The sequence below is a fragment of the Magallana gigas genome, chromosome 7 (assembly GCF_963853765.1).
Source record: "Magallana gigas chromosome 7, xbMagGiga1.1, whole genome shotgun sequence".
In the NCBI taxonomy this organism is placed as follows: Eukaryota; Metazoa; Mollusca; class Bivalvia; order Ostreida; family Ostreidae; genus Magallana; species Magallana gigas.
This window is the reverse complement of record NC_088859.1, coordinates 1,483,113-1,503,408: the sequence shown is the minus strand read 5'-3', so window position 1 is coordinate 1,503,408 and position 20,296 is coordinate 1,483,113. Positions and strand designations below refer to the sequence as shown.

General features: G+C 35.8%; 3 protein-coding genes across 6 annotated transcripts in view; 2 read left to right on the top strand and 1 right to left on the bottom strand.

Moving 5' to 3' along the window:
- Window positions 1-75: 75 nt before the first annotated feature.
- On the top strand, window positions 76-4,722 carry LOC105348520 (UBA-like domain-containing protein 1). Its single transcript, XM_011457990.4, has 3 exons — window positions 76-270; window positions 412-495; window positions 3,100-4,722. Exons 1-3 carry the CDS (start codon window positions 157-159, stop codon window positions 3,265-3,267), a joined length of 366 nt encoding a protein of 121 aa, XP_011456292.1. The 5' UTR covers window positions 76-156; the 3' UTR covers window positions 3,268-4,722.
- Window positions 4,723-13,216: 8,494 nt separating this feature from the next.
- Window positions 13,217-17,125, bottom strand: LOC105348521 (protein FAM241B). Of its 2 annotated transcripts, none has more exons than XM_011457992.4 (3): window positions 17,019-17,125; window positions 15,028-15,152; window positions 13,217-14,436 (listed from the first exon to the last, which is right to left on the bottom strand). In XM_011457992.4, exons 2-3 carry the CDS (start codon window positions 15,127-15,129, stop codon window positions 14,110-14,112), a joined length of 429 nt encoding a protein of 142 aa, XP_011456294.1. In that variant the 5' UTR covers window positions 15,130-15,152; window positions 17,019-17,125; the 3' UTR covers window positions 13,217-14,109. The 2 variants fall into 2 exon arrangements, with proteins under 2 accessions (XP_011456294.1, XP_065923351.1); XM_066067279.1 differs by having other exon boundaries at window positions 15,028-15,154; window positions 17,057-17,090.
- Window positions 17,126-17,201: 76 nt separating this feature from the next.
- LOC105348537 (annexin A7) overlaps window positions 17,202-20,296 on the top strand; it is a 104,108-nt gene continuing 101,013 nt past the window's right edge. For 2 of the 3 annotated variants that reach the window (XM_066067278.1, XM_066067276.1), the window contains exons 1-3: window positions 19,146-19,329; window positions 19,454-19,489; window positions 19,973-20,258. In XM_066067278.1, the coding sequence (XP_065923350.1) occupies window positions 19,183-19,329; window positions 19,454-19,489; window positions 19,973-20,258 (469 nt within the window). In that variant the 5' untranslated portion in view covers window positions 19,146-19,182. Of the gene's footprint in view, window positions 17,224-19,145; window positions 19,330-19,453; window positions 19,490-19,972; window positions 20,259-20,296 lie in introns of those variants that run through there. The other variant, XM_066067277.1, reaches the window with a different exon arrangement.

Genomic DNA, 20,296 nt, shown 5'->3' with positions numbered 1-20,296 from the left:
TTTTAATTTATCGCCCCACCCATGTCTCCATGAATGGACCAATGAAACGTCGTAATTTCTATGACGTCAGCTATCAATAACTCGTCCATCGAAATAACAACATTGTTTTGGCCTTATCAAAGGACTCACGGCAGCAGGAAATTTGCGTGTAAATCCATGAAAATGGATAACCTCAAAGAACAAGTTATGATAAACCATTTTGTGTCGGCCACAGGAGTACATGCGGAACAGGCAAAACAGTTGTTAGCGGCTTCAAACTGGCAATTTCAGGTAATGTTTATAGGTCGTGCATTCATAAATTGTATTTATCATGGCGCATGTTGATTGTGTATATCGCCACCTTAGAACGACTGACGCTCGGAAAAGACTTGAATTATGAATGAAGTATGATATTGTTTCTTTATTTTTCAGACTGCTCTTAGTATGTTTCTTCAAGAATCGTCTATTCCAACGTGTAGGACTTGTCATGGCAATCACTCAAACGCAAATTACCCGGTAAGTTGCTCCTCCATGATTGATGACATCATACACTTCTGTTGTTGCTTTTTGCCGTGTTTACATTAGAACCACGTCATTGTTCAACTTGTTCGTGTTTATAAATAGATCTTATGTTGCAGTCAATATTACCTAAGTTACGATGGGTGAATAAGGGAAGGATGTTGTTTAATAGATGTCTGGTTGACCCATCGTTTTGTTTTTGTTTTGAACCAACATGACCTAATTTATAACCTTTATATTACCAATCCCAACCTTTTTATGGAAATGTTATAAACCGAAAGTTATGGAAAAATACATAATTTACATCCTTGAACATCAATGTTGTTCTTAAAATATTAAGTTTGAATTTTAATTTGTGTACAAAATTGTAAACAGACTAAAGTGGATGTAAACAATTTAAAGCACAGAAAAAAAATCAATAGAATAAAATTCAAAAAGTCTTGCTAAACTTGATAATTCTTTTCTCTATGTTGTCTGACATGCTAGTACTAACTTGTTTACATTCTGGTCTCTAATCATTTTGTCACGCCTGAATAATCAAACACAAGTTAACATTGATTTGTTATGTCTATAGAGTTACTAAATCATCTGTATAGCTATATGTATATCATACGTTCTTAGGTATACATACTAGCATTTAAAATTAGGGGCATTTTTTTATCATACTATTCTCATTGATCCTAGAAGTTGTATGAGCCAATAGTTTTCTTTAAAAAAAAACTTAATTTAACATAATCATGAAAGAGTTTACATGTAAGATAACTGATAATTATAAGATGTTACTAAATTTTACTTCCAAAAAAAAATATTTTTTTTTCTTAAAAAATTAACTATCATGATGTATACACAATTGATTGGAAATGATTCTAACAAGATTTCTAGGTATGGTGCAATAAAGCATGTATTATTATGCATTTATGAAGTAGCAACCCCCGTTACAATATAGAAAAGAAAACCACTGACCATTAGATCAGCATTTGAGTGCTGATTGATCATGATGGGGTTGCCATATTGATTAATTTTCTATGCAACATGAGCATTGTGCCAATGAAGAGAATTATTGAGCATTCTATTGTGTACTTGGTAATGTGGTTTAACCGTCTAGGCAGCTAGGCAGGCGTACAGACAAGGCAGCACATCTCTAGGTAAACACTGAAATTAGAACACACCGCGAACAGCTGAACTGCCTGTCTGTAGAGGAGTAATGGAAGACTGTAGCTCAGTGGTTGTTTTGAATGCATGACCTTGGAGACCTTTAATCTATAGCCATGAATAATGTAAACAACTTGCCTTGGTGGAGGCATTTCATAACTGAGTTGTCTGTGTTTATGGAGAGTATGTTTAGTACGACTATGACTGGTAGAAGGTCAGGTAGTTGTTGAAATGCCGGATCTGAGTGTTGGTATACTCATCAGTCATCACGTGTAGCAGTAGTACACAGTTTACTCCACATGCAATACTTTAAATACAGACTGTACAGGTTGATGCAGTAAACTCAGACAAAGGTCAGATTTGTCAACATTCAGTGATTCTCTGAGTCATTTGACTCCAGTGAATGAAGCCATTTATGTAGAAGAATTTACTACATGTTTTGAACTTGTTTATGCTTGACTGGTCATGGCACACATATTTAATGTTATACACCTCCCTGTTTTGTGGCATATGCCATTTGAGCATTTATTCTACATACAGTCCAAGCATTGCATAGCAATTCAGTTGTTCTTTGTCAATATCTATAATTGGTAATATCCAGTGGGCCATATCTGCCTGTTCCAATAATGTACGTTGTTTGGACTTGTTTATGAGAGGCATGTGTCTCAGTGTATGGTCTCCTAGGAAGACCTGAAAAATATTTCTCAACATGTTCAGTGCAAGTTCTTTTACCCAAAGTGTATATACATATTGACATAATAATGACATTACATGTTGGATAGTTTTGTAGGTGACTTCTTTCCCCTTTATTGATCTGTTAGCATAATGAAGATATAAGTATGGTATAATATTGATCAATACTGACATACAAGTAAGGTCAAAAAGATTAAATACTGGCACATGTCAACGTTTAAAAGGGTCATGTGCAGATTCTCCTTAATAGATTAGGACATAGAATTCTGTTTGATAACAAAGTTGGGGGGGGGGGGGGCTTCAAGAAAACCAACACCTTACACACTATAGCAGTCCTTTTTGTTCTTAAAAATGATTATATGAGTATTTTTTATCTATTGACCTTAGAGATAAAAATAAGTTATTGAATTAAACATACAGTGCTGTGAGGAAGTAAAGCATTCTGGCCAGGATAGGCCACTTGGGATCTAAGTGCAACACACCAAAGCACTGACAACTTAGCAAGCATATCTAGAGGTTTTTTATGCACAAAATGAATAAATAATTACCACTTATGTTGACACAGTTACTAGGAGTTATGGTGATTAATTGTACAACACACTCGCATATAAAGTTGGAAAATACATCCATGTTTACAAATAATTGTTAGGGTTATAAAAAATGATTTTTCAATACTTTTTCATGCCAAGGAAAATTGTACTGGTATTTCCCTTTCAACAGGAAGTTAATCTGCTTTTACGTTTTTGTTTTTTTCAGTTATGTGCACCAGCAAATACTCCAGCCACACCCCCTAACTTCCCAGATGCATTGTTAGCATTATCAAAACTCTCCACCACAGAAAAATTTAGTTCCTCCCCTTACGCTACATCACCACAGCAAGTTGCCCACTCTCCCAAAGGCATGGAAATCGAGGCTCAGAGATAAAATACACAGGCTCCCAAGTGAAGAGAGGGAGAGCAGTTGTGTTGTTTTGTGGGCTTTTGGGGCCTGTGTTAGCTGTAGCGATTGATCAGTGGAGTGGGGTGTAATGGACAGTGCTAGGATACAGACCAGGATCAGAAAAAAGCCTGGACTCCTCAAGTTTTACATTACCTATTGTCAACTTTGTTGTATTTCTGTATTGTGTCATTATTTTTCTCCCCCTTCCTAAGTGATAAAAATATAAAAGAGCATGGTTATTAGTCAGCAAACAGTCAACTATTTGTAACAGGACAATGGTGTGTTTGTAATTACATTTCAATTTACATGATGACCTTGTTAACATTATATGCATGGCGTTCACACTTAACCCTGTTGGCGTAAAGTATCAAAGTTTGTTTGTTTCAAGCCTATTAATTTTGATCTCAATATTTATTTGCAACATGTCTATATTATCCTTGTTTGTACACATTGAATGTGAGGGAGTTACCATATTTTGTACAGGAAATTGCCATGGAAAAATTAATGTATTCCACTTGTAGAAATACAAATACTTATTTGGAAATATAACATGTATATGGTTTTATTATTAATGTGGTTTTTGAATGGCATTATACCATTGGAAAAGACCATGCTATATCAATACTAACTATAATAATAATATGCTCTTCTTCACTTCTTTGGCAATTACCTGACAAATATGGTAACATTTCTTGGCATTATCAGTAATTGTTTTTTGATTTTCTCTCCTGATCTTGCATCAGTTCTTCAGTAACCATTGGATAGAATTTATAATGCTACACTACAAAACAGAGCACTGATTGAATTTTGATTTTTTTTCTGGAAATAGTACAATGGCTTTCTTTAATAAAAGTCTCCGTCCAGTTGAGCAGTACTGAAATGCTATGATGCATTGGAAGAACATTTGATTCGCTTTTATCAAATTTCTGTTACTTTTATCAAAGAAGGTCAGGATTTTTCTAGGTTATATATATCTGTTATATGTACTGCCATTTTGTATTAGATTTACCCCCTCCCCCATCTGCACATTGCTATCTTACTGGACTTTTTGTGCTATTATCAGTTTTAGGTGTTTTGAGACCTTCTGTGATGGTCCGTATGTTTTTCCTTTGTGTATCAATGAATTGCCTCATTGGGGTGACTTTTGTATTGGGGTCACTTCAGTGAAATTTACCCCTCATTATTATTTTGTGCGATTGCTCTTTAAAGGAATATTGTGTATAAATGGGGTAGATGCTACCCTGTCCTTTTTGTAAGCTGTTAATGGTTTAACATTGTATATAGTTATATTGACAGAATCATGTTTCATTAATTTTGTATAGTTACATGTATTATGTATGTCATTAACTCCACATGAGATGAAATGTGAAAATAATTGTCATATTTTTTTTTAAGTTCTGCTGTAGTACCCATTGTTCATTAAACTTACTCAGGAACTTAGCAGCGAGTTGTGTGTGGTTTCTTGAACAGTTAACTCCTGGAGTTATATTTAGACTGCAGTGTAACAGATGTTTATAACTAGGATATGTATGTGGTGAGGCGAAGTATTTTCACTCACTGGTTGATCAGTGAGAGGAGAAGTATATGTCAAGTCTACAAGCTGAGTGACAGTGCCTATGGCCCCATTAAATAATTATTTTGTGGTACATGTAAAAAAAAACCTGATACTATATTTATGAATATATGACTGTTTTAGGATCCTTACACTTTAACACCTTGCGTGTCAGGATTTATTTAACCTTGGGGTATTATTCAGGAAGGTGTGTTTATGACCCACTGACCATCGAGATTCTAACAAACTTGAAAGGTTTTGCGTCAGCTGGACCCTAAAGCACAGATAGTTATGGCAGAGAAAGAATGCGACAGAGTGCATACATGTATATATCGACCAATGCCAGTGTAATAACTGAAAACTAGACCCGACACCCAGCAGTATATTGCCTCCCTACATGCAGTGTAAGACATACGCAACCCACCCCCCCCCCCCCACCCCACCCATGATGTCAGGTAGTATGGGCGAATGTAACAACTGCGCGGATCAAGCAATTTTTCATGAGGGATCAGATTGCTTTTTCGGGGAAGCGTCCTATGTTAATCTTCTTTAAACTTCACATTGTATGCATATTCTCTAGCCCCAACCCTAACCTGAATTTGTCCAAGGGGAGTGGAATTACAGACCTCACCGACTCTAACAGGATCTGCGCATTCAGCGGTTACTATATGTATAAAATACAGTTTATTATCGACTGTAAATACACACACAAGCCTACTGACCCAATCGCGCTCAGCACGTGTCACCCCATGTGAACCGTTACGCGTATACTCTGACATTGAACGGTCTCGACTGCAATTGCAATGACCCACATTGTATATGATCTGGATTCTAGACAAAGCAAAAACTGCAGGGGGTGGGGTGTTAGGACAGATATGTAACGTTAATTAATGTGTATATTATACCAGATGAATCTAGTCTTGCCAAAGAAAAATACTAGTTATTTGCAAAACCTAAGACAAATTACATGTTATTTTATGATATGACATGTAGCATGCATTGCCCATTTGGTTACTGGTATACATATAGCGTGTCTATGACACTTTGACCAATAATGTGAGGTATTTCTATATCAGCGTTACCACCTGCACAGACGTTAAAACAAAAATTCTAAGTTTTCTACCTTAAAATGCAAAAATGAGGCACACGGGCTACAAGGCTTACCCGATTAACATGCAGTTCATTTTTATACAGAAACTGAACTCGAAGGCCGACCTGGGGATCGCTTGTACACAGGAATCTATAGAGAAAAAAATTGATACCATTAATTTCCAGATACACTTTAAAACCCCCTGAGGCCCATTTGTATTGAATCAAGAGACCATTAGGTTCACCATGATTCGTGTGTATACATTTGTGTAGAAATGTTACATATAATGTAAATCAGTGTAGACTTTGTTTAAATTTTTTTAGTAATAATTATTTTCAATGTACATGTTTTCCTTTGTTTAAGAACCGGGGGAGGGGGGGGGGGGCAATACTCATTTCGAGGTGACTATCACTGCTTTAGAGTATCTAATTTCATTCATATATATAAATTGTAGCTCTATAGTTCTTGTGAATAAAAGGATTTGAATCAAAACTAACTACTGCGTGATGATAAGGCTAATCATTGCATTGAGATGAATTTTAGTGATTGTCATATATATATATATATATATATATATATATATATATATATATATATATATATATATATATATATATATATATATATATATATATATATATATATATATATATATATATATATATATATATATATATATATCCCAAGGGAAAAAGAGAACCGAAAATTCAAATATTTTCTTTTTTTTAATTTTCCTTTTTAAAAAGAATGATCACTTTATTGGAATAAACTTGAATTCTCAAAACTGCATAATCTTTGTCAAGTTTGGTTGAAATTTATGAAATTATGTTCTCCATATTCCCAAGATTTTGTTCCTTTATTTCGAAACAAACGTTATTCTCTCTAAATCAGGCACTTTCCTGGTGTGGTCTCTTTTGCTATTTTGGCATAACTGTTCTGTATGTAAATGTACTAGCTATAATAGATTGGTCTCCGTCCGGGGTTTGAACTCACGACTTTCGGAGCAGTAAGCGGCCTGTAGTGATCGGCCAGTGCGCTGAACACTCGGCCTTTCGAGTCTTCAATATTCGGTCGTTTGAGATTGAGATGGAATCCAGTAAAACGACAATTTGAGAGAATCGGAGCAATACAAATTGCATAGATTTACACACATTCAGTTCAGGTGAGCTAAATTCAATGAAAATTTAAGATATTAATCTACGAGGTCGTCCAGGTGTTTTTGCACGTTTAATATTTGAATCAACAGTGAGAAGTGAGTTTTCTTTAAGTCAACGTCGGAACCCACGGGTTTTCTATCCATTACACTGCTTTCTATTTGTGTTACTGAAAAATTAGACGGTGAAATATATTTCCATTTTTTAACAACACACGCGAAAAAACCCGCTACCTTAATACTGTGTACGTATCAAAGTGTTTTTATTTTCGCTATGTTCGCGATTAGACAATTTTCCCCAAACATTAAATAATTTTAAGTATTGTTAAAAAATTTTACCTACCTTTTTCGCACCAATTAAAAAAGAATTGACCGTACTTAACTATATTCCTCTACAAAAAGAAACTTCTTTATTATGACTTTAGTAAAAGAAAATAAGATTGATCATAAATTTGAAGAAAAGAAAAAAACAAGGCAAATTTCACTTCCTTTCAAAATGATTTAATAATAAAATCATAGTAATTTTATCATAGAAAAATCGATTCTCCGTGAAAATAAAACTATCGTGATAGGTATTGTCAGGTTCGGAGTATTTATTGGCAATCCAACCGAAATTACCACCTCATAATACTCAAAGAATGATTCCTTATATATTGTAATGCAAAACTACAATCTGCTACAAAACTGTCTTTTTATCTATTTAAATTGGTCTTGAATTACATTTACCTTAACATAGGCGTCGGAACCGGGGGGGGGGGGCTAGGGGGGGCTTAGCCCCCCCACTTTTTTTGCAAATTTATACCTTACCATTAGAAACATAGCATAATAGAGGGTTCAGCCCCCCCACTTTTTCTCGCAGGAAAGATTATTGTTTCAAAATTTACCTTGAAAGATTGAAAAGTTGGATTCAGAAGCATAGTACCCCCCCCCCCCCCACGGATTAGGAATTTCATGATTTGGGGGGGGGAAAATTGTTAATTTTTTTTTTTACGGGAAGTATAGGTATACTCCCCCCCCCCCCTCCCCCCCCCCCCCCCCCCCCACGGACCGACGCGAAGCGGAGGTTGACAGTGGTTTTCGAGGGGTGTCAATTTCAACTGTTATCCTCCCAAACAGGCACTATTTATTTTATTATACTGAATGTCTTAATTTTTGAGAAATATTTAATGCTTTTATATAGAAATGACGTGAATTGTACGGCGAACCGTACGTGCATAATTTCCACGCATGTAACAATTCGTTGTGTTACCCGTTGCCAAGCGTGTTGCTAACGCTGAGGGTAATAGAACGGATTATCAACTGCGTCTAAACCAATCAGATTTCAGTATTTAACATGAAAGTATAATAATAATTTTTGTTTCCGCCACTATATCCTATTCTGGTTTAATTTGTTACATGGAAAATGCCATTGATCAAGAGATGCATGTTGACAAGCATGCATTCGGGATATAATTATGAGGATGCCTACTCCCCCTAAAAAGGACTTAAGTACTCGAAGATGCGTAAAATAATCTAGAGAGGACGCCCCTCCCTCCCCACCCCAAAGAAAAAAGAAATCTTTACCCTACATAACCCGGCTGTACTTTAAATACTACTTCATCGATACTTTTCTTGTGTACTGGTTTTATCTTCCATAACACTGAAAACAATTAAAGTCAGATCTTCTTTAAAATAATCAAAAAATACATTCGTCATAATCAATAATCCGTGGTATTTATATCCATGAGTGTTCTCATAAACTGATATCCCTGGACTGGATCGATTGCCTACTTTTTGAAGCGAAAAAACACCTTTATCAAACTCGTTTTATCCGATATTTTATAGTCATTTGACCAAATATTTGTCGGATTTTTTTTTCAACAGATCTATATGCAAAACAAATTATAGAAATACAAACATGGATCCTATATAAATTGTTTTTCGACATCTCACTGACTTCGGAGAATGTAACATGTGCCGATCGATTTTCCCTGCAAACTAACCGTGCAATGTTTCATTTTACAAGGTGGGTTAGGGTTAAAGAGAAAAAAAGATGCTTTTGTAAGATAAAGAAAAGGTAAGTCAAAGACATGCGAACTGTCAAGGTTAAAGTCAATGTATTAGATATGATATGAACAGTAAAATCAAAGCTTGGTCAAAAACAATAAATATTATAGCCAATATCATAGGTAATGAATATCCTCGGACAGCCTGGTGTATTTTTACATTAAGTTCGGTGAAAAAAAAGTGAACAGTTTTTAAAATTTAATTTATGAATTTGAAACAGAAAATCAAAGCCTAGCTAAGCTAGTACTGACTATTCCATCCATATAACAAACAGATTACAGATTAATATTAAATCAAAGTACCGAAGAACTGACGGGAGTTGATTGTATCGATGTTTATTTATTTTAAAATCAATGATATGTTATTTTGCATGACAAGTAAAGGTAGTTTCTAATCTGTATCTGAATTACGCACATTTTCAAAATTTGAATTTTCGGACTTTTTCGACACAAGAATGTTGATAAAACCCCATATGAATCATGTTGAGTAATATTTAAAGATAGAATAAATTCAATCAAAATATGTATCAGTGATAGAAATATTTCTGGAAAATGTATGGATCCAAGCAATATTGAGCTCTCGTCTCGTTCAACCAAACGCTAGGCTGTCGCCGTTAATCCCCGACAAGCAAGAGAGACTCTCTGCTTGTCGGAGACTATATTGAGCTCTGGCGTAAGAATACATAAAACTCCAAAAAATATCTAAATTGTTCGTACCATTTAAAATCTGACTGTTTTCAAGGTACTTATAAATATGTTTCCTTGAAAAACAATGCTCTAACATACATTATTTCGAATTTATCAATTATTCTCAAAAAACTCATTCTTGTCAGCGGCGATGATTTGTGCTTTGGTCCAAACACTGTTTCACTTTCGGTTTGTCAGAGTATCTGCGTAGGAGAGTTGATTAAAATCAACTCCAAAAAATCATGGATGTTTCAACCAAATAGAAAAAAATATGATGTGAAGAATTGTCTTTTTAAGCAATAGTCCTACTGGAGAAGATGCTACTTGTATCTACTAGAGTGCGTTTTTTTTTTTAATTTTTAAAACATAGTTTTACTCTTGTAATTGTATTTTCATTTTGTATTGTTTTCTCTTACCCAACTGGAATTCCCAGGTGCATGAATGAGTAATCATTTTTTTTTCAAGTTGATCAAGTGTAATAAAGACCATCTTTAATAAGTCTACATAAGTTGATTTAATTTACACTTAATGCTTTCACTTGAAAACTTGATTAATGTTTATTTAACACTTACATAAAAATTGCGTGCGCTAACATGTGTGTGGTCTTTTCACGTGGGATATAAAATCGGAAGCAAAAAGAGGCCGTAATTTTAAAATTGTTATCAAAGCTTAGACAAGTTGTAGATTTTTTTATATACCATGACTGACCCTTGGGGGTCAGAGGGGGCACAAAAACTATTGTAAATGTACAGTGCCTACCAGACCCAACCTAAAAGAATGTAAACCCCAACGATCGAAACCCTGGGTTTACTTTTTGGGTTTACTCCGGGTTTACTAGAGTGGCGTCCAAGTAGCGTAGTGGACAATGCACTCGCTTTTCACCGCTGCGATTCTAGTTCGATCCCCGCGATCGACAGTGGTTGTATGTGATAGGGTATGGCGGTCGCCCGCTTGGACACGTGGGTTCTCTCCGGGTACTCCGGCTTCTTCCCACACCAAAGACCCCCTCGCGCTAACATCCGTGCCAACGAGAGATATTAATATAAGTTGTAGAACTTGCTTATCAATCGTTGTAAAATAAATAAAGTTCAGTTGTTGACTAGAATGGGCCTAGGGTAAACCGAAAGTAAACCCAGAGTGGACAATTTTTAATTGTCAATGAGTCCATGACTAATTATCATGGACTCATTGACAATTAAAAATTGTTAATTAGTAAAAGACACATGTACTTCTGAAAGCAGACGCTAACTGTGTATTCGGAATATACAAGGGGCAGGAATTACAGGCAGTACTAGTAGGATGGTAAGATAAAAGACGGGTCTGCTTCACACCTCCGTATGTACAGTTGACCTCAAAAGCAATTTCCAAGTAAACCCCGAGTGGACCCAAATTTTCAAAAAGCAAACCCAGAGTATAAGCCTCAAAAGTAAACTAGGGTTTAGTTGGGGTTTATTCTGGTGTTATTATATGTTGGATCTGATCGGTACTGTAGATGATCAATTAAATTTTATGTATTTTTTCTTCACTGCTTGTAAACTTTATACCACCATGAATCAACAAAGAATGTACATGTATACGTGCATTGTTAAAACTAATACTGGAAAAACTAAATTATCATTTAATTGTAAAATAGAGCATGTAATAAATTGTAATTATGAAGAAGTGTAAAAGGAATTTACTTGAATGTTTGAGATATTTTGACTTTTTGTACTGCATGTTTTCAATAAATTATTACTGGTTAGATGTCCTGTAACAATATACGGTGTACAAAGCTCCGATGAGCAACGTGACCTGTGGGCCTCTTGTTGCATTTATCATTACAGGTAATAAAAAATTGGCATCATGAAGATAATCATGTTTTTCAAGATCGAATTGAATCAGCATTTGAACATTTAATTTATAAATGTTCTTTAAAGAGGGAATCAACATTTGATATGTTATCAATCTCTTTGGATATTGGATGCGAGTCAGTGCATGCGCGGATATAGAGCGGGGGGGGGGGGGGGGCGCTGTAAAATTCAAATTTCTTTATATTACAGTATAAAATTATCAAAAATATGCCTCGGACCCCCCCCCCCCCCCGGCAAACACAAATAACCGTCGGACCCCCCCCCCCCCGGGAAAAATTTTCTGGATCCGCGCATGCAGTGATTGTACATACATTTATAAAAATATACATTTATAAATTTCTGTGAAACTGTGTCTCTCTTTTTTTTTATTTGACCTGTCGAACCATTTTTTGGGGAAAGGTTTTGGAAAACAACTACGTACTAGTGTCATTTAATATTTTGATACCGCGAAATATTGAACTCGGGTTCAATATATATCGCTGCGAAATATTGACCCCCTATTAGATATTGAACCCCGGGTTCAATATATTATGGCCACAGTATATTGACCCCCTCTCCCCCACCTAATCTTCATTGCTATTGAATTCTAGGTGGTTCAAAATATTATGGCCGCGATATATTAAACCTCCCTCTTCAAGTATTTCAAATTTCACTGCATGTAGAGGGAGTTTTAATATTACATGGCAGCGACATATTGGTTAATAAAGAAATTGAATTGAATATAGACCCCCCCCCCTTCATTCAAAATATTATGGCTGCGATAGACTGACCCCCCCCCCCCCCCCCCAATTTCATTGCTATTGGATAGGGGGTTCAAAATATAATGATATATTGAACCCCCTGATGATTTTTATTGCTATTGGATAAGGGGTTCAAAATATTAGGGCTGCGATATACTGAAACCCACTCCTTCTTTCAATTTCCATTGGAAAGGGAGTTCAAAATAATATGGTATATTGACCCCCACCTTCCTATTCAATATTTAATGGGGGGATGTTCAATATATTGCAGCGCTAATTTGATTTCGGGTTCAACATATCACGGGGTTCAAAATATTATATGCCACCGGTAATTAATTAAACAAACATGACCAGAATTTGTAGCAAGTAAGACTGTCAATTCTACTGTAGGATATTTATTGCCAGCTATTTCACAAAAGCGAAGTGCATGGCTCAGTGGTCATACCATAGGTGTAAGGCCAGTAACCCAAAGGTTGCTGGTTCAATTCCCACTGTGGTCACTTGATGAACTTTGCTGTGACCTTAGACAAAGCACTTTATCTACATTGTCTCAGTCCACCCAGCTGAAAGGACACTGGCTTACTCTGGGAGTTAACATATGCGATGGACTGGTGTCCCATCCAAGGGGAATCAATGACTCTCATCCGCTTAGCACCACGGAAACCGGTAATAAGCACCTACTCTATATGCCTGTATATGGCTCAGAGAAGGATTTAATTATTACGGTAACTATTTCGTGTATTTCACAAAAACATTACAACTTTGTTCATCTCATGAAACCAACCTTAGTACAGGTCACAAAAATATAACATGCAAGTAGAACTATGCAAATTTAATTTTATCAGTATCAACGAATGCATGGTTTTATAATAATATCATTTTTTAAAATAATAATGTCTGTTCCCATTTAGCATAATTTAAAGTAATAAAAATCATCTTTTGTTGTAGATTAAAAGATTGCAAACATTCATTAAAGAAAAAATTAGAATTAAAAAAAACAACTTTTGCCCGATGAGTCAATGACCTCAATGCAAAAATTAGCAGTGAAGAAATATTGGATCAAACAAGCTTTTCACAGAAACCTGTAAAATGTAGATGCCATATCATATCATCAACACAGATTGTAATTGAATACTTATCATGTTTGAAACATAAATAAAGAAGAACTTATGTTTGTTATTTATGAACAGGATTTCTGCCCTATTGTACAGTTAATCATTCTTGTAATAGTGACCATTACCCTACAACAGAAATACCTTGTAGGTGAGTTTGGATCTGCCAAAAAAAGCAATATGTTTGCGATTCATTATTTTAAATTAACCTCTTGTGAATACATAGTTTTAAATAAATTTATTCAACTTATAATAAACTGATTTAATTTTAATTTTCTCGCAGCATGAAATTAAAACTGCAGTGATTGGTACTTTTTTGAAATTATAAAATTTTTACATCATAGGATTAAAACGACTTGCTAATGAACCTTGAAATACACCATGGTTGCCACTCTGTGTTTCAGCAGGATTGTACAAAACTTGAAGGTTCACAGGCATAAATTTATTCATTAAATGAACAACACCATTTCAAACATTCATTTTCCAATGAAAAATTGGAATCAGCAAATCTAAGATCAACAATTTACTTCATAAAATATTTAGTTATCAAAATATTTTACAGAAAGATGTACATGAGTAATGATATAACTGATTGCCCCTACCCCAGTCTGTGCCCCCCACCCCCACCCCCAGTCCCTGCTTGCCCCCTCTGGTTCCCTGCATTGGTTGCTACTTGACTGGACATCACTACCATGAACAAAACACCTCCAAATAAAAGTCCTGGGAGTCCAAACATCAAGCCAGCAAGGATCATTCCCACTAACGCTATAGGCTCCACAACATAGGGACCAACATTGAATCGAGGGATCCCAAAGTCCAGAAGTTTCTGGTTTATGAGTGTGAACACAGACACCTGGCCATCACCTTGACCCAGGAATCCTCTTCCTGCCCCACCCTGTTGGTATTCCTCATGTCGCACAAAGCCCTGTAAGATTAAATGAATGAACAGCATTAATTTTATTGCACAAATTCTTAAAACATTACTGTTTCATTGACTATTGCAGTATCATGCATTTACACTGGAATAAATAAACTAGGTTACAGAAGCCATTTTTTAAGGCTAAGAGAGAGAGAGAGAGAGAGAGAGAGAGAGAGAGAGAGAGAGAGAGAGAGAGAGAGAGAGAGAGAGAGAGAGAAAGAGAGTGGGAGAAAAAAAAGAGAGAGTGCATGATGCTTGTAAACAAGTAAATAGGCCTGGACAACTGTATGCTTAGCCTAGCTCTTCCCATTTATGGTGAACTTGCATTTATCTCAAATATTTAATGAAACTTTTTAAGTCAACTAAGTTGCTGTTGCTGCAAGTACTTTGTCCATCAATACTTATAGTTTCCATAATTTGTCCTCACTGCACCTCATATCCTTGCAGCATCCAATGAAAACTTAATATGAACAATTTCTTTTCCTATTCTTTGAAGTGATTCATCATCAACTGAAAATCACTGGTTTAGAAATTAGATCTGTAAAAGAAGATCACAACCTATTAGATTTCTTAATTAATAATCATTGAGGCGAGTACCTGTCTTGGTCTAGCAGAGTTACTGCCCCTGTTCCCCGCAGCCTGTCTTGCCCTTGGATCGTCATCTGGTACTATGTCTCCATTGCTGAGAATTCTCACCATTGCTCAGGGACTGCTTAAAATTTCTGTGAATTTATTAATAACGGAAATAGTTACTAGTATTAAAGAGTTTTAGTCAGGCAGTATAATTAGCTGGATACAGGGTGATGTTTAAGTCACTGTCAGTAAATCTTCTACGCTTTTACTTCATCAGCTATTTCATTAGTAAAGCTTATATATTTTAAATGTATTATATATTATGTCGCGTGTACACTATTTGGCGAAAATAAGTTTTTGAACAAGTTGGAGTAGATTTGAATTAGCATATCCCTGAATGTGACTATTCTTATACATAATTATATGCATGGTACTGTGGTTTCATCAATATTCGTTGAATACTAATTTTCATGGATTTCGTTGTTAAGTTGATCCACGAAATTAAATGTTCATTGAACTTCAATTTGAACTAACATTTCGTATTGATAGGATCATTGGCCACGAAATTACGTATCCTCGAAACTGTGGTTGTTAGAAAATCCACGAAAATTGATACCCACGAAAATTAATGAAACCACAGTATTTAGCGATGTACTTGATTCAGTGGAAGCCACATTCTGCCAAAAGTGCTAAATAGAATACACTGCCAAATGTAGTATGTTTACAACTTTACAGTAATACATGAAACATATATGTCAATGACATTAAATTTGTACAGTGTCTGGATAGGGCCATTTGCAAAAGTTCGACAGCACATTTTGTTTTCCCTTGGACTGAAAGGTCACACTTTCATTGGTTTAAACATAGCAAGTGATTGCCTCATATATCTCTATATTTGTTTGGTGAGAAATAATATTAGGCAATATGGCTGTCATTGGCTGACGCTTCGCTTACATATTTTGACATTTCAAAGTATTTGATAATACAAACTTCTTAAAGTATATGGAGTAGTTGCCCTTTGACATTCTTTAAAATTAGAGTAGTTCCCCTTAGAATATTGACGTCACATTGTTTTGTCTGGAGCAGAACAAAATGGCAGCATCGAAATTTGCTCAAATCTCTGCTGAAGAAAGGGAGAAATCATTTAAAATTGAATAGCAACAAAACATTGTAAGTAAACATGGGTGAAGCAAAGATTTTAAAGAGTATTTGAAAGGCGAGATTGAAAATTTTAAAGAGCTTAAATGAGTTAAATTGGACGAAATGTTAGGCATCTTGTACATGGCTTTGCGTAGATCATCGCTATTTGTGAATAAATATGTCGCTTGATAGTCCTCAGGAAAACAAAACACTTATTAGGTTAGTTACTGACTCACTACTGACTTCGCCTCGCCATCTATGAGATTGATCAACCCAATATATTTCCGTAGTGAGTCAGTAACTAACCTAATAAGTAATAGTGAGAAGCCACAACATTGTCTCACTGCCACATCACTGTAATGATATCACAATTTAATTTGTACAACCCATGTGACTGTCTAGATATATTGTCACACTTTACAGAAGTCCCATCTACACATAACAAATTGTCGCACAAGTGACTGCGCAACAGCGTGTTGTGTAATGTAGTTTAAGTAGAACTACGAAATGCGTGAAGTTGCATAACCGCTCACAGTTGTGTGACAGAACTTTAAACGACTATAGGGCCTAAAGCCAGTGTAGGGCTCAATTTGGCAATGGCCCTATCCTGACACCATACGATTGCATGGACACCACTGTTTTTTTTATCTAGTTTATTGTGATTTTGGTTTATACTACCTATAGTCTATATAAAACATTGTCACAATTGTGGGACATCCAGTAAAAATAAATTCAGATTAATTACAGTAAAACATTCAAGAAAAATTGATGAGCTATTTAACCATGTTAACTTTTAGCTCAGGTGAGCAATGCCAACTGACTCTATAATCCATGGGGTTTGTCTGATAGTTGTAAAAGTGATACACATGTCACACCTTTATCAAACCTATTTTAACATATGATCGACGAATCTTCAGTTCAGAGGTTCGGCGTTTTCAATACAGTCATTACAGACACACGTATGTTTACTGACCATGTACCATTTCTACTTTCTTTAACAGAAGAGCTCCACATATTTTGTTTCCTGTTTCGCGCGACTGTTGCCGACGAACTCGCGAAGTTGTGCGTCCTGTATCTGTTGTAAGTTGGTCCATAATGGGTTCAGAATTTCTTAGGAGTAAAGAATAAGAATTTTTATTGCAGTATCAAACGTTAAGCGTTGTTAAGGCAAACAGACAAGCCCAAAGTCGCTTGTATATCGGCACTGACCGGGGCAATATCATTATCAAAATATTTGTAGGCGTGCCAAACATTTATAGGCTATCTCACAGTAATCACTTATTTGTTGTCCTGTTCAGAATTTCCATGTACTGTTTTGTAGGGAGTCCCTAACTTTTTCTTGTCCGTTAAATTATTGCATATAAGACAAACAATAAAATATAATAATTTATTGAATTACATCTCCGATCAAACAATATTGAGATATAACGTTAGCATGTTTACCTGGTAGACGGACGTCTCGGCCCAACGACACCTCGGCCCAGGGCAGTTGACACCTCGGCCCAGACGGGTCGGCCCAAAACTATTGACACCTCGGCCCATATACAAGACACCTCGGCCCACAGAAATTTTCAGTTCAAAATATGTACAAGACACCTCGCCCCAAAGAAACTTTCGTTAGCATTTTAAATTATAAACAGAGCAGGTAATTACTGTATCTATTCATTTATGTCGTTAATAATATGCAGCTTCATTAATTTTCATCTCGTGTGTGTGGTTAATATTATGCAGCTTCATTATTTTTCATTTCGTATGAACAGTCTTTATTTTTAGTGCTACTTAAAAAGTACTTATATAAGGAATAAAGAATCATTCTTTGAGTATTATAAGGTGATAATTTTGGACGGGGCGTGATCAAATCCAATAAAGCCCGAAGGACTTTATGATAGATTTGATCACGCCCCGACCAAATTAAATTATCTCCTCATAATATTCAAAGAATGATTCCTTATTACCGGGTACTTATATTTATATAATTTTTAGCCATCGTACGATTAAATACTTAAATAAAAATAAGCAAACTCTGCTGGCGCCTCATTTTGGCGTCATTTGTATTATGAGTTGTATAGTACAAAATCGATACGTAGTGTTATCGCAGGCAAAGACACTGGAGAATGTAAATTTCTTAATTTACAGTTTACGTTACACGCGTTTGAGATTCCAAAGGAGTGTGCTGCATCCTCTTGTTTGTTTATATATTATCACGTAATTGTCGTCATTTTCATAATTTTACTTTGTCATGAATTCTTGTTTGCTTAACAATTAGCACTAAATGGTCTCGTTTTTTCTAATAATTCAACTTCTTTTACAAGTATTTGATATGTAATATTTTAATATTTTTAACATATTTTAATGTGAGTGTGTGTGTGTATATATCATATACCAGTATATATTTATATATATGACACAAGTTCTTGCATCTTACAAGGTCTTTACCATTAAAATGGAAAAATAAATTACTGAAATTTTATTTTAATTCTGCTTGAGCCGGGGTGTCTCAAAATTTGGGCCGACCCGTCTTGGCCGAGGGGTCCTGGGGCCGAGGTGTTGTGTTGTGTTGTCTGACATTCGTTTACGTAGTAAAGTTTTAAAATTCAGACGACATCATTTTTGTTAAAAAGGGAAATAAATCCTATTTTACTGCTTGGGTAAGCGTATCTCAGTGAGATTCGTTGAGACTGAAAATTTTTGACGGACGTCAAAATTTTCAGTTGACGAATCTCGCTTAGATAAAGGGTAAGCTAGATGCTTGATAAACTAGGTCTGATTGCCATTAAAGAAGTTGATCATTCTATCTACCCTTTACCTCAATTGTGCAAAACAGTTGTCACACTTTTATGATTTGAAAGGATGAGGACACAATAATATTTCCCTTTGAACTAAATCTCCAAGGGAGAATCACAATTTCCCTATTTTGGGGAGTTATTGCTGTTAAAAATTGGTTAAGATTAAATGCTGCAAACTTCTATGAACAGAATAAGTACATGTAATACGCAATTTTTTTGGTCTTTATCAGTTAGTCTGACATCTTTGTAAAATATGGGAAAGCACAAGAAGCACAAGCATGGGCATCGAAGCAGCAGCAGTAGCAGCAGCAGCAGCAGTTCTAGCTCAGACGAGGAGTACAAGCACCTGCCAAAGGAAGAGAGAAAGATGAGGAAGAAAATGAAGAAGCAGATGAAGAAAGTATGTTGACGTTTTATATGTAAAACAGCCATTTTCATGTATAAGCACATGATCACACTTAGTTTAGTACATTATTACTATATTGACATACTGTCTTTACTTACTTTGACATATTTATTTGCAGGGAAAGATTCCTCATGGTGTAGGGATGCCAGGAGCTGTGAGTAAATTAACATGTTTTTGATTTATGATAAATTTCATTATCTTCAACATATAAATTAAAGTACATTTCAGTTGATAACATCAAATTGATGAAAATCCATTGTCGGTCCTGCATAAGCTTACTGACTTCTACATGAGCTTTTTTGGTTCTTATGAATATTCATTATTCTCAATCTATCAATGAGAAAACAAGCTGAGACTTAAAAGTGTTGGATGTATGTAAACTAAGACAATGTTTTAAAAAGTGAAAACATACTATTGTTTATTCTTGAAAGTTCAAGCATTACAGCAATTGGTGAGATTTCCTTCACAAATATGTGAAGAAGTCATTATAATAGAGCATAAATTATTCATGAAAACAAGAACAAGAAAAGTTTAAAGAACAACTCTGTGTGTTTGACAGTGATAACCAGCATACAATTATTGTAGTACATATATACAGGTTTGACCTTGCGAATTGACAGCTTGACCTTTGTTACAGGGTTACCCTGGTGCGGTTCCAGCAGGTGGTGCTGGCTACCCAGGTGGCTACCCCCCAGGACACGGTGCCATGCCACCAGCAGGTTCCGGATATCCAGCGACAGGGCCAGGCTATCCTGCGGGGGGACAGGGCTATCCCTCTGGAGCCCCGGGATATCCTGCCGGTGGGGTACCCCCTGCAGCTGGCTACTCAGCTGGGGGCTTTGCTCCTCCACCAGGTGGTGCCCCTGGATACCCCGCCCAACCCCAGCCAGGTTACCCCCAGGCACCAGGGGGAGGTTATCCAGGTATTTTAGTTCATGTTCATCGATTTGAAAATGACTGT

Bases quoted from the DNA above. Each gene is read 5' to 3' on its own strand.
- LOC105348521 (XM_011457992.4), bottom strand. From the start codon at position 15,129: ATGGTGAGAATTCTCAGCAATGGAGACATAGTACCAGATGACGATCCA. The intron at 14,437-15,027 runs GTACTCGCCTCA...TTAATCTTACAG, and splicing joins ACTCTGCTAGACCAAGACAG to GGCTTTGTGCGACATGAGGA.
- LOC105348520 (XM_011457990.4), top strand. From the start codon at position 157: ATGAAAATGGATAACCTCAAAGAACAAGTTATGATAAACCATTTTGTG. The intron at 271-411 runs GTAATGTTTATA...TTTATTTTTCAG, and splicing joins CTTCAAACTGGCAATTTCAG to ACTGCTCTTAGTATGTTTCT. The intron at 496-3,099 runs GTAAGTTGCTCC...TGTTTTTTTCAG, and splicing joins ACTCAAACGCAAATTACCCG to TTATGTGCACCAGCAAATAC.